Source organism: Bidens hawaiensis, unplaced genomic scaffold (assembly GCF_021521415.1).
Source record: "Bidens hawaiensis isolate Kalapana, Puna unplaced genomic scaffold, B.hawaiensis_p1.1 tig00064940_1, whole genome shotgun sequence".
NCBI lineage: Eukaryota > Viridiplantae > Streptophyta > Magnoliopsida > Asterales > Asteraceae > Bidens > Bidens hawaiensis.
Window position 1 is genome coordinate 51111 of NW_027501591.1, and position 13143 is coordinate 64253.

Here is a 13143-nt window from a genome sequence, read left to right on the forward strand (position 1 = left end):
TAACTATGTTTTTAACAATTCCTGTATCAAACCTTTGATTAATCCCAATATCACCAATCTGGTTCTGATTCTAGTGAGCTGCATTTTCCAATCAAAGTTAAGCCATTAAAATCAGAGATAAACAAACCATGGTTGTTGGGCTTACCAGCGCCGGAGTGGATTACTCGCCGCCGGCCGAACTTGGAAGTTCTGATGATCTTTTTTAAGGCATAGGAGGTGCTCCGGCGACCCTCGGTTTCCCAGTGACACCCCTTGCAGCAGCACTGGGTTTTTGAAACCACCACCGCCGCCGTACCACTCCTCACCGTCACCTCCCTCCTCCACCACCACAAACCCTCCACGTCATCCTTCCCAATAACCCACACCAAACCCTTAATCACCATCCGCCACCCAACCCCTAATTCATGAACGGCTCTGATTCAATACACGCACATCCACCAACGGCTCCATAGATTGATATATAAAGGTATGTGAGCCGTGAAGTGAGAAAGGTATGTGAGAATTACGGTTCGTGTGATTCAATACACGGAATTGGAAGGGGCGACGGTGGTGGAGCCATGAAGTGAGAAAGGTATGTGAGAATTGCAATGGAGATTGAATGGACTAAGCCTCGATTGGTTAAGTGTTGAGGATTCGTTGCCGGTGTCACACTTCATAATACCCTACTGTTGCTGGGTTCAATTTTGCAACCCTAGGTGGCAGCGGTTTGGTGGTGTCATGTTGACTTATATATTTGTACAGTGGAAAAAAGTACAGAAAATGGGGTTTTCACTGCTGTTGCCGCGACGTTCTGGCCATGTATTGTGGTGGCGGTGGCAGCCCTGTAATCATCTCATTTAGATGATAAAGGCTATGATGATGAATCAATCTGAGCTTGGATTTCCGGTGGTTTAGATTAGAGAGAGAAAGAGGAACAGTGGAAAGAGTATGGAGTCAGAAAGACGAAAAGACAAAAATACCCTCACATGCGCCTCATGTGAGGGTATTTAACTGAGTTTTTCTAACCCAGTTAGCGTAAAGGACATAACGTGCAGGAAAAAAATGTTTAAAGTACACCGCCTGCAAGGAAACTTAGAAAAGGACACGAACCGTAATTCGTCTTATTTTAAAGGACAAAATTTGTAATTGGGCCTTATAAATTTTCTAAATTCGAGCCTTCTATATATGCACACACAATTGAATTCCGACATCAAATTATATAAATCCATAGTAATCTGATTGTAGTTGTAGTTGACTTAAAAGACTGGTATTAAATTGGTAAAAGCTGAAAAATTAAATCTACAACATTAAATAATTAAATTAGTATTATTATTTACCCTAATAAATTAAAATTAAAATTAAAATTAAAAATTAAATTAAAATCGTATCTTCGGTTTCATACCAGCGGACGCAGTGTTTCAAAAGCCACCCGTCGATGAACTTCGTTTGATTTCACCAAGGAAGCTGTTGACCAAATTGGACCTGCCAGTTGGGTTTTGTTAATCGATGGGTGTTGAAGAAGGGGCGATTGGGATTGAGCAGTGGCAGAAGGCTGAGAGAGCCGCAGAGAGAATTATATCAAAGTTTCAGCCGACGATTGTTGCTGAAAGGAAAAGAGATGCTGTAATTCTTTATCTGCAGAGATTGCTCAAGGATAACCTTGATTGTCAGGTCAGCTCATTTTATTATTATTATTATTATTATTATTATTATTTGTGCTTCTGTATGGTTTTCCTTTCAAATGTATTGCTATGATTGAGTTTCATGGAATTAGTGTCAAAGCTAAAGATTAGATTATTGGTTTTCGATGAAGAAAGACGCTTTAGGATTGTGTTTCGTGGATTTAGGGTTAGATCATTGCCTTTGTTGACGGTTCGTGTAAGATTATACGAATTTGAGGGAAGAGGCATTGAAGATGTTAATGAAGCAAGAAGCCTTATGATTTTTTGAGTTTCATGGATTTAGGGTTTGATTATTGCTTTTCTTTACGCATTTTCTGAATTTGGATATGACGGTAGTCGGCTTGATAGGAATTTGAGGAAGTGACATTAAATATTTTAATGAAAAAGGAGCGTGAATTTAATGGATTTAGGTCTAGATTCATGGATTAAATGATTGCTTTTTTTTTTACGGTTTTTCTGAATTCGTATGATGGTAGTTGATTTAATAGGAACTTGAGAAAAGAGGCATTGGAGATGCTAATGAAGCAAAGAACTTGATGATTGAATTTCATGGATTTAGGTCTTGATTCAAGGATTAGATTATTACTTTTGTTTCTTTTTCACGGTTTTTGTAAATTCGCATATGATGGTAGTTGCTTTCATAGGAATTTGAGGGAAAAGACATTGGATATTCTAATGAAGCAAGGAGCTTTACAATCTTTCATGTTTTTAAATCGAATCTTGTGTAATTGTTGAGATAACATATCTAATTTACCCCTAAAAGTAGATATCCGATTATGCGCACATATTTGAGGTAATGTCTGCGACATTTATCTTTCTAGGGTTCAGAAGGCGATGATATGTTTATAAATAAGGATGGTTCTTCTAGTTGGTGTTTGTAGATTTTTTGTTGACATTTATGATGGGAAGACATTCTATACTGACAACAGGCCTCTATCAACGAATCCGAAGTTGAAAATTTACTAATCGTAGGATTCAACATGTAACACATATCTCCTCTTCTTGTAACATGTATTTACTTCAAGAAAATATAGAACTTTTTGTTCTATAGTTAGTAACTTTAGTGGGACCTACACCGTGTTTTCTATAGTCTAAAGAATATAAAACATGGCATATTTTCTTGATTGAAAGAAAAAGAACAAAAACAATTTTGATATTTGAAGTAAGTTTCTACATAGTATTGAATAAGTTATATGAAAAAAACCATACCGTTTCTAGTGATTTGCTTACGGCTACACCTTTTGAAGTAATTTTCTACTTTGTGTTTGCTAACAGTAACTCCTTGAAACTAAAAACAAAATTTTAACTTAACAAAAGGTTTTATATTTTTTTTCAGGTATTTGCTTACGGCTCGGTACCGTTGAAAACATATCTTCCGGATGGGGATATTGACCTAAGCGTTGTCGGTGCACGCACACGTAGCCTCATAAAGGAGATTGCATCATTACTTGAGAGTGAAGAGAGAAACACTTCAGCCGAGTTTGTTGTTAAAGATGTCCAGCTTATTGGCGCACAGGTTTTTTGTCTTCTAATTTTCTAATATGTTTCTTATTAGATTTTAAGCAAATAACGTATGCCTGTAATTGTGGCTCCGAAATGGAAATTGACAGAAAGTATGCTTCTTCTTTAACTGCAGTCTCTTGAATATGGAATACGCATAAGTCATTATTGATCAATTTATTATTCTTTTGTAGACACGAATATTATTATTCGTACGTTTTTTAATTTTGGGAAAATGAATTTTGTTGACAGGTTAAACTGGTGAAATGTATAGTGCAAAATCTAGTTGTTGACATATCTGTTAATCAAATCGGCGGACTTTGCACGCTATGTTTCCTTGAACAAGTAAGTCACACTTTTTTGCATTATATTCCCTTAGAAGTGGCAAATTGAGTGTACAAGGCAGGTCGACTAATAAGTCTAAACTTATGTGGTTGGGTTGACCCAAATTACGTCTTTTCCAAATTTCTTTTAAAAATGTTCTATAAATCGTTTTTTTTATTAAGTTATTTTCAGGACGGCTTCTATAAGTAGTTTGTGTGCATTTTCACAGTGTAGTAGTAATTCAGTAATACTCTATTTTTAGTTAAATGATTTAGGAGGTTTTAACAAAATTACACTTTGACTGACTTCTGACACTCTTCTTTTCAAGAAATATATATTTTCTTTTTATTATTTTTGATTTACTAGTTTGACCCATTAAAGGTAAAAGAATTGGACCCATTTATAAGTAAATGTGTCAAAAGCGCCTATATTAATTCCATCTAAACCCTTAAAACCTTAAATTGCAGGTGGACCGTGTGATCAAGAAAGACCACCTTTTTAAACGAAGCATAATTTTAATCAAAGCATGGTGCTATTATGAGAGTCGCACTCTCGGTGCACATGTTGGTCTGATATCAACATATGGATTAGAGACTTTAGTTCTCTATATATTTCATGTTTTTCATGTAACAATAGACGGTCCCCTCTCAGTAAGTTTTTAAGAAGTCCATTTTTCATATTATCCAAATATTAGTTACAAGATTCTCCCTTTTATGGACTATTATTGTTTTTGCCCTAATGACAGGTTCTATATAAATTCTTGGAGTATTTCAGCACGTTCGACTGGGATAATTATGGTATCAGTTTAATGGGCCCCGTTAGGTTATCCGAGCTGCCAAGAATCATAGGTGAGTTTATATTTACCATTATGCGATTTTTAGAGTTATCTGAAATTGTTAATTATTTATAAATGCTTAGTTGAGAGGCCACCAAACAGTGATGATCTTCTACTCAAAATCGGTTTCCTTCGACTTTGCTCGGATATGTTATCGATTCCAATGAGGCACAGGGACGTGTTTTCTAGAAAGCATCTTAATATTGTTGATCCGTTAAATGTGCATAATAACCTTGGTCGCAGTGTTAGTCAAGGTATGCATGCTTCTAATTTTTCAACTTTGTTGCCGTGTTTAGACTTGAAGAAATAGAATGAGCTAAATACAATGTATAATCTTTGATTTATACATTATTTTGTCACAAATAATTTGAATTATAACCTTAGAAACGGTTATCAAAATCTCAATTAATAAAATAAAAATTGTTCTATTTTCTGGTATGAAAATAGAAAACTTGTTAGTTTAAGTTTACATAATTTTTAAATACAATATATTATTGAAAATTACTTTAAAGTAATTTTTCTTGTTCCAGTGGAATGAAGATTTTGTAAGAGTTTATACCATAAAAACCACCACATTTATTTTTTTACAAAGAACTCCAACTCAGTTTTGGTATATTAAAGTTCCTCAACTTGTAAAAACACATGAAAAGTCCCTAAAGTAGTTGTACATTAAAGTACCTAAACTTATCTCAAATGCATGTTACTTCAGAATATTTTTTTTTTTAATTTAAATATTGGCTTATTAAATCGACGTTGATTAAACAGAGATGGTATATTGTTTTTTCATTTTTGCAGAAATGTTGAATCACTATCAGATTTTGATCAATTTAAGAGTTAACAAGTCATTTTATTAATTCTTTTTAAAAAGTATGTACATTTTAGACAAGTTTAGGGACTTTAATATATAAAAATTAGTTCAATGACTTTAATATATTGAATTAAGTTAAGCTAAGAGACTTTTTCATGAAAAATAACAAAAGTATATTGGCTTTTTATAATATGAACCCTTTTGTTAAATACAAGTTTATGTCAACTAATTTTTAATATATGGTCAGGGAATTTCTTCCGGATACGTAGCGCCTTAAGTTACGGGGCTAATAAACTCAACCAAATCCTTACAGCTCCTGAAGAAAACCTAACCGAGGACCTTCTTTCGTTTTTCTCAAATACATTAAAAATGCACGGAAGTGGTCAACCATCATCTTTGACCATCAACCCTACCGGGGCAGAAAAGTCATTTACGACAACAGGAGACCGGAAACCAAAAAGTTCTAGTGATGAAAATAAATATTCAACCACTGGGTGTCCCGGTAACCGAACATCAAAAGAGGAAAAAGGCGTGTCTACGCTTACATCAAGTGGTACACGCGAAGCTGATGATGTTCCTATCATTATCCCGTTCTACGCACCCCATCTTTTTGCTCAATATTCCAAGTTATTTAAAAAGACGGAAGGTGGTGATCGCGAAGTTAGTAATGAAAAACAAGAAGTTCATGAAGAGGAATTACTTCCATCTGAACCGTTGGATCTAACTGGTGATTTGATGTCTCATTTTGTATGCTTGGATCATGTGAGGGGATGGGACAATTATGCTTTTGGTCCACCCACTATGATGGGGGGCCCACCACCTCCGCCACCGCTAGTTTTGCTAAGCATGATCGCGTCAGAACATGGTGGCATTAACAGTTTTCCGCGACCACAGTTCCCGCCATCTGGCCAGATGTTCATGTCCCGACCACCTTTTGTTCCTAACGACCCCAATTCTATCGGCCCCGTGAATCACTTCTTGGATATGGTAACTTTTATATTCTGTTCTTATCGTGCTTTTTTTTTATTAAATGAACCATAGTTATTAAAAGCGCACTAGGCGCGCACCTAGGTGCTAATTCAAGGCGTAGCGCAGGTAAAGCGCCTAGTGGCGGTCGAGGCGCGCTTCTGGCAAGGACCCGGCTAACATATGAAAATTCCTGCCAAATTCCGGCTAAAACCTGGAAATTCCGGCCTAAAATGGAGGATAATTACCTGAAGGGAAGAGGATGAGTTCCTTTTTTTTGTATGTGGGTGGTTTAAAGCACACAAAAGCTACAGGTTTAGTTTTGTTATATTTTAAAGTACATCATTATTGTAGCCGTGCATTGTTGCAACTCTGCAGCTACAGTAATTAAAGGTTTGACTTTTCAAATCAATGAATAACTTAAAGATTTCTTTGTTATAAATGGTAGGTTATTAATTCAAATCAATTTTTGATGTTAAAACCTTTTGTTATTGGACTACTAAAATAATATTTGAAGTTTTTATAAATCTTTTTAGCTATCTCTATATTTTAAAATTTTAAGCGTATTGTTTAATTTTTAATTTATATGTTTATTACATAATAGCTTTTGCTTTTTATATATGAATAATAGTATTATTTTTTAATACATAACACAATTTAAAAAAGAAAATATTTTAGGGTGCTTTATTTTTCCTCAGGCTCTCGCTTTTTTTTTTTGCGCTTTGCGCCTAGGCCCTATGCAAGACCTATGCGCCGCCTTGAGTGCGCCTAGCGCTATTGATAACTATGAACTGAACTAGTAAATTCATCTTAGTTTTAGCTCTTGTGATGTAAATGCTAAAAATTGACAAAATCCTTAGTTTTTTATTTTACTTTTGTTTACTATATAATCTTTTGTATTAGTCAAGTTATTATCCTTACTAATTTGAGGTATTCTAATGCACACACACACACACACATGTATATATATAGGGAAAGTTTATACAAATTAAATTAACGTGCTACCGTGAGAATCAAGTAGTGTAATATTTTTACAAATAGTGTAATTATGATTCTCACAGTTATATAATTACACTACTTAATTCTCACAGTTAGCACATTAATTTAATTTGTATTAGATCCAATACATATATATATATATACATATATATATACATATATATATATTAATTAACTTAAGTTATTAAAAGTTCAATGTTTTAGATTAAAATTTTATTTTGGTTTAAAACCTTTTTTTATAATTGTAGTTTAGAATATTTGTTGTAGAACATTTTTTTTTTAACTTTTGTTTACTAGTTAACCTTTTCTATTACTCAAATTATCTTCACTACTTTTAGTTTTAAAGAATATTTTATCATCTTATATTAACTTAAGTTATCAAAAGTTCAGTATTTTATATTAAAGAACTTGTTTCTGTTTAAAATATATTTTATAATTATAGTTTCAAATATTTAAATATAACATTTTAAAATACGAACTGGTGTGTGTTGGGACCGCTGGCCCAAATCAGGTATCTATTGAGTTCAGTGGATGTTTACCACGCTAGCGTACTGAGTTTGTTTAACCGTTACATATAAGATAACAATTACAGGAGGTTAGTATATCCACGTGTTTTATTAAATCTTAATTCTTCAGAATCAGTCTGGACTCGGTTATCATACTTCAACCTCAAGTAACACAACACCGAGCTCAAATAGTTTAACTCCCCGACCCGAAGGAGGTAACCGTCCTATGCTACAAAGAGAGCCTTTGTTACATAGGAGGCAACAAAACCCTAACCGCCCTCGCCAGCTGGACAGTTCACAGAGGCCCAGATCTGTTTCTGGTATGGATAGGTACATTAGTGTTCTTTTTCGTATAACTGCTTTGCCTGTTGTACTATGTTGTCCCAAAGTACAATAATTGATTGTGCTTTTTTGGTTGAAAACATGTAGGTTCGGTATACAATCCTCGTACCATTTAAAAGATGAAGATGATTTCCCGCCTCTGTCGGGTTGATTTGGAACTGAGATCGACACCCCGGGCCTGGAGGTGATAACTTAGAAGAAAGGTTGTTGTGCATGTAATATGTGCATACAAAGTTTTGTTTTTGTTTAAATTATGTGTTGTCAACATAAATTGTCTGTAAGTTGATGTTGTCTAATAGTTGGGTGACAATTTTGGTGACAAAAGGTCTCACTTTGAATGTGGCTGTATTTTGGTCAACAAAAATGTCTTTTACTTGAAAGGCTTATTAAAGTTTTTCTGAAATGTTTATGGAAAATGGTTATTTTTCAAAGCCTTGGAGACGAATGTGTCAAATCTTTTTTATTTTTCATTTTTGAAATATTTTCGGTTCCACCAACATTACACATCCACCTCATTGGTACATGGTTAAACCCATGGTGGGGGGCATCAAAGCCCTCCACAGTGTCACGTTAGCGTCATGTGAATACTGGGAGCTTTGAAGCCCCAACCTATGAGGGGCTTCGAAGCGTTAACTTTTTTTTTTTTCATAAAACAGAAAAAACTAACACAATAATATAAAATACAATAACATTATAAAGTACAATAATAATATAAAACTAAAAAAAATACAACTATTTTTAGTCGTCGTCATATTGCTTGTTCCTTTAAAGATATTCAACCAAATCCGATCAAAGACTGAAATTCGTTTTCTTTTGTGTTCTTAATAAATTAGTAAGTTTCTCATCTTCGTTTAGTGTTGAGATCGACTCTGGCACATCGTTTTACCCGTTTTAACAAATTGCTCTACTCCTACAATATCATATTATGTGTAGGGCCAATATTCTATATCGTTTTTAAGATTGTATATGTCGTTTTAGTTTGCTTTTAGTTGGTGTAGTACGTACTTGGTACGTTTATTTTGTAAACTTTGGAGACACGGATTGATCCGAGTCAAGTCTTGAGATCCATCTAGAGGACCTACATTATGCAAGATAATACAAGTGTGCATTATTTTTCTTAACTTATTCATTTGGTGAAAACGAGCCGGCTGTTTAATGATAGACCAACGCTTCTTTAATATCCCGAATGCCATTTCGATGTCCTTTCTGGCTGACTCATGTTTTTTCTTGAAATATTGATGTTTATCATCAGTCGCCCAGCTAAGAACCAACGTGGCCCACTTCAGATAAATACCGTCGACTAGATAATAAACAATCCATAGTTGACATCATTCGTGGAAAATGAGGTGTCGGGTGTAACTCCGTTTATGACGCGGTCAAAAATAGGGGACACATTTATCACAGCTATATCATTGTTTACACTGGGCATCCCAAAAAACACATGACGTATCCAAAGATCAAATGATGCAACCGTCTCAAGCATAATTGTTGGGCCAACATGCTCACCCCGATGATATTGACCTTGCCAAGCAAATGGGCAGACTTCCCAAGGACAGTGCGTGCAATCGAGGCTACCAAGCATTCTGGAAAACTGTGTCTTTATTGATGCACCTCGTATAGTTTTTGTCTGCCACTTTGAGTCGGCCTCCTCAAATATTTTTCATCATATAGTTGAAGAATATTTAATATTAATAAATTTAACAAAAAATTTACACTCAATATAAGAAGGTTTTGAAATAAATAATTAAGATAATAATACTCACATTCGCAAAACGTGTGAAGTGCTTCACGGCTACTGTCTCTGACATCTGTAAATACTCTTTCATGGCGTTGCTCGTAGTCTCATACGCTAATTGGCGAATTGCCGCTGTGCATTTTTGCATAGGAGAAAATCCCGGTTTACCTCTCGCGTCCTCCCGTTGTTGGAAAAATGCATAATTGCATTCTAAATCACCAACTATTCTTAAAAAAGTTGGCGACTCATCCGAAAATGCCGCTGAAATCGTTTCGAATGAAAAGTCATGTCCGACGAAAAATAATCTTTTATCAATCGGTCATGAGCATCTACACGATCCCGTTGAAGATGAGGTCGTCTTGTTCGTGGTTGTGAGCTATTGCAATGCTCGACTAAGAGTTGGGCAGCCTCTCGAATAGCACTAAATATCGCTTCATCCTCTGAATCCGAATCTAAAATAACGTTGGGATCGGAGTAGTAGTCGGGTGTCAAAAATGATTCGGAAGACATATTTAGAGAATATTTTATAAGTTTAAAGAGGTGAATGAGATGTTTGTAAAGATTGAGAGAGTGATATATATATATATATGATATAATTTTGGAAATTTTTTTAAATGTGTAAACGATCATAAGACTGTTGGAGAGGGCCCACATTTTTTCCTTCCATGCTGGTCGTTTCAAAGGCGCTCACCCCCCTTTGCTGCCCCATAACCGCGCCCCATCAAAACCCACAAGAGTGTCCTTAACGTGGAGTCACATAGATGGCGTGTACCAAAATATCTGAATACATACAAGTACCCAATCATTTATCCACCTCATTCTTTCTTGGTTTATATCATCATGTTCATATACCCGAAACTCTAACCCAATTTCCGAAGCCGAAGGATTGGCGCCGTTGTAGCCGAACAACCCGAGTAACCCAAACTCCTTACTCAACTTTTTTAGATGTGGACTAACCTATTAATTTAAAAAAAAACACCTTTTCTGGAGGATTTTTTAAAGTAACTCACTATATGTACAATTGAAAACAACTTATATAGTTTAGTTCTTAAAACTTTTTCCATCTAACTTTCAAGCATTTACCTTTTGGGCCCTCAAATATAGTTAAAAGGCTACTTATATAGTTCAGTTATTAGAGTTTTGCTAGCTTAGTTTTAATTAAAGTTGTCCTAGCTCAGTTTTAATATCTTTTGATCCTTCAACTTTGGTAATGAAATTTTTGTTCTTCCACCTTTTGTCACAATACTTTTAGCCATGTAATTGTAGACACCAAACTTTTGTCACAAAACTTTTAACTTTCAACTTTGACCACAAAAAACTTACTTTTACAGAAATACTTCCAGACTTTCAACTTCTACAACAAAACACCATAACGAATTGAACCGATACCATCGAGTTCCATCTACAACATGTTGTAGTTTTCGAATATGTAACGCATTTATCGTGCTCCACCACAGTACACAGGTAGAAATACTTGTTTTTATTAAAAATATGCTATTTTTGATATATAGAACAAATAATGATTTTGCATAATAAGACTGTGTAACGCCTGTTAATTTCCGGTTAATGATTTAAAGCATGTAAAGTATGTACATCCCTCGGGATTTATCCGACATTTCTCGGTGACTTTCTCATCTTTCCGTTACGTTAAATTATTTAACTTTTCAATCAAGTTGCTACTTCTTTCTAAATGGAGGGGCTAGAGTGTAAAATTTTTATATTATAATCAAATCCCTAACCCCCCCCCTTTACCATGTCCGATCGGCAGACAGCAGCCCCCTCCCACCTTCGTTTTTACTTTTTTTTCAGCCAAGATTAAGGTGTAAAACTTCAATTCAAGGTTAGTCCCATGTCTGCTCTAGTCTTTTACACCTTAAACAATCTTTATATCTAGCGTATTGATCATAAACCGCTTGTTTTAGGCTTACCGGGTGGCTGTCCATTCAAGCACTTTCGGGGTTGTTTTGGTTAAGGTTTTCACTCCGTCATCTTCCTAGGTATGTCTTGTATATCATACTTTAGTATCATGAATTTTGGCATTCGTTAGATTGGTCAATTATTGATGAAGTGAAAACTAGAATTCGGTTGACTAGTTTGTGAATTGTGGTGTTTAGCGCGTCGTTTGAGGGAATTAACAACCAATTCGAATGTTGTAGCCTCGGTATTATTTTTTGGATGTAAGAAACTGAATTTTTTAAGTATTGGGGTTGAATTGGTTGTCGGTTACTCAAACGGGTCGGTACAACGCGAATTCGCGTTTATTGAATAGTTGGTACGTTGTGCTTGCGTGTTACCGACCCATCCAACTCGTGTAGTGTCGTGTGGGCTAGTAGGCTGTGAATTTATCAAATTGGGTCCACACGGGGCTGAGTTGGATGTTAAGTGCCTAAACAACTCTTAAACGCGTATATTCGTCTCACCTAGCACTTCCGGGGGTAATTTGGGAATTCTTTATTCTCGGGGGTAATTTGGGAATTCTTTGTTTCGGATAGGGATACACGTTTTACCTCCAGGTTTTGGAAGAAGTTTCATAAGGAGATGGGTACCAAACTCCTCATTAGTATCACTTATCACCCGTAGACGGATGGTCAGTCTGAGAGGACCATTCAGACCCTCGAAGATATGCTACGGGCTTGTGTCATCGATTTTGGTGGTAGTTGGGATCGTCACTTACCATTAGTCGAGTTTTCTTATAATAACAGTTATCACACCACGATTGGGATGCCACCATTTGAGATGTTATATGGACGGAGGTGTAGGACTCCAATCTGTTGGGGCTCCATTGGTCAGAAACAGTTGGGTAGTTTAGAGGTGGTCGAGGCTACGACTGAGAAGCTTGATTAGATTAAGGCTTTTATGAAGGCCGCTCAGGATCGTCAAAAGTCTTATGCGGACAAAAGGCGGAGGCCTATTGTGTTCGAGGCTGGTGATCGAGTTATGCTAAAAGTTTCTTCTTGGAAGGGCATCATTCGTTTTCGCAAGAGGGGGAAGCTTAGTCCAAGGTTCATTGGTCTGTTTCGTATATTGTCCCGTGCTGGTGAGGTAGTGTATAGACATGGATTTGCCCGATGAGCTCGCTGGGATTCATCCTACCTTCCACGTGTCTCATTTGAGGAAGTGTTTGGTAGACGAGGAGGCCCATGTGCCTTTGGGTAATATTGAGCTCGATAGTAAACTGAACTATGTTGAAGAACCTATCGCTATTCTTGACCGTCAGGAAAGGCGCTTGAGGAATAAGGTGATTAGGCAGGTGAAGGTGCAGTGGAGGCACCGTAGGGGTTCTGAGGCTACTTGGGAGTCCGAAGACGAGATGATAAAACTCTACCCGCAATTGTTCCTGTCGCATCAGGATTCGGGGACAAATACCACTATAAGGGGGTGGACTTGTAACGCCCGTTAATTTCCGGTTAATGATTTAAAGCATGTAAAGTATGTACATCCCTTGGGATTTATCCGACATTCCTTGG

At 36.1% G+C, this 13143-nt stretch overlaps 1 protein-coding gene across 2 annotated transcripts; it reads left to right on the forward strand.

The window, feature by feature from the left end:
- Nucleotides 1–1474: 1474 nt before the first annotated feature.
- LOC143604384 (uncharacterized) lies at nt 1475–8318 on the forward strand. Of its 2 annotated transcripts, none has more exons than XM_077080882.1 (9): nt 1475–1650; nt 2998–3177; nt 3414–3506; nt 3953–4135; nt 4231–4333; nt 4404–4574; nt 5376–6115; nt 7730–7919; nt 8029–8318. In XM_077080882.1, exons 1-9 carry the CDS (start codon nt 1486–1488, stop codon nt 8055–8057), a joined length of 1854 nt encoding a protein of 617 aa, XP_076936997.1. In that variant the 5' UTR covers nt 1475–1485; the 3' UTR covers nt 8058–8318. The 2 variants fall into 2 exon arrangements, with proteins under 2 accessions (XP_076936997.1, XP_076936996.1); XM_077080881.1 differs by having other exon boundaries at nt 7730–7929; nt 8029–8316.
- The last annotated feature ends 4825 nt before the right edge of the window (nt 8319–13143 follow it).

Coding starts and splice junctions, on each gene's coding strand:
- LOC143604384 (XM_077080881.1), top strand. CDS start 1,486: ATGGGTGTTGAAGAAGGGGCGATTGGGATTGAGCAGTGGCAGAAGGCT. Junction 3,178..3,413: donor TCCAGCTTATTGGCGCACAG/GTTTTTTGTCTT, acceptor TTTTGTTGACAG/GTTAAACTGGTGAAATGTAT. Junction 7,930..8,028: donor TCTGTTTCTGGTATGGATAG/GTACATTAGTGT, acceptor GAAAACATGTAG/GTTCGGTATACAATCCTCGT.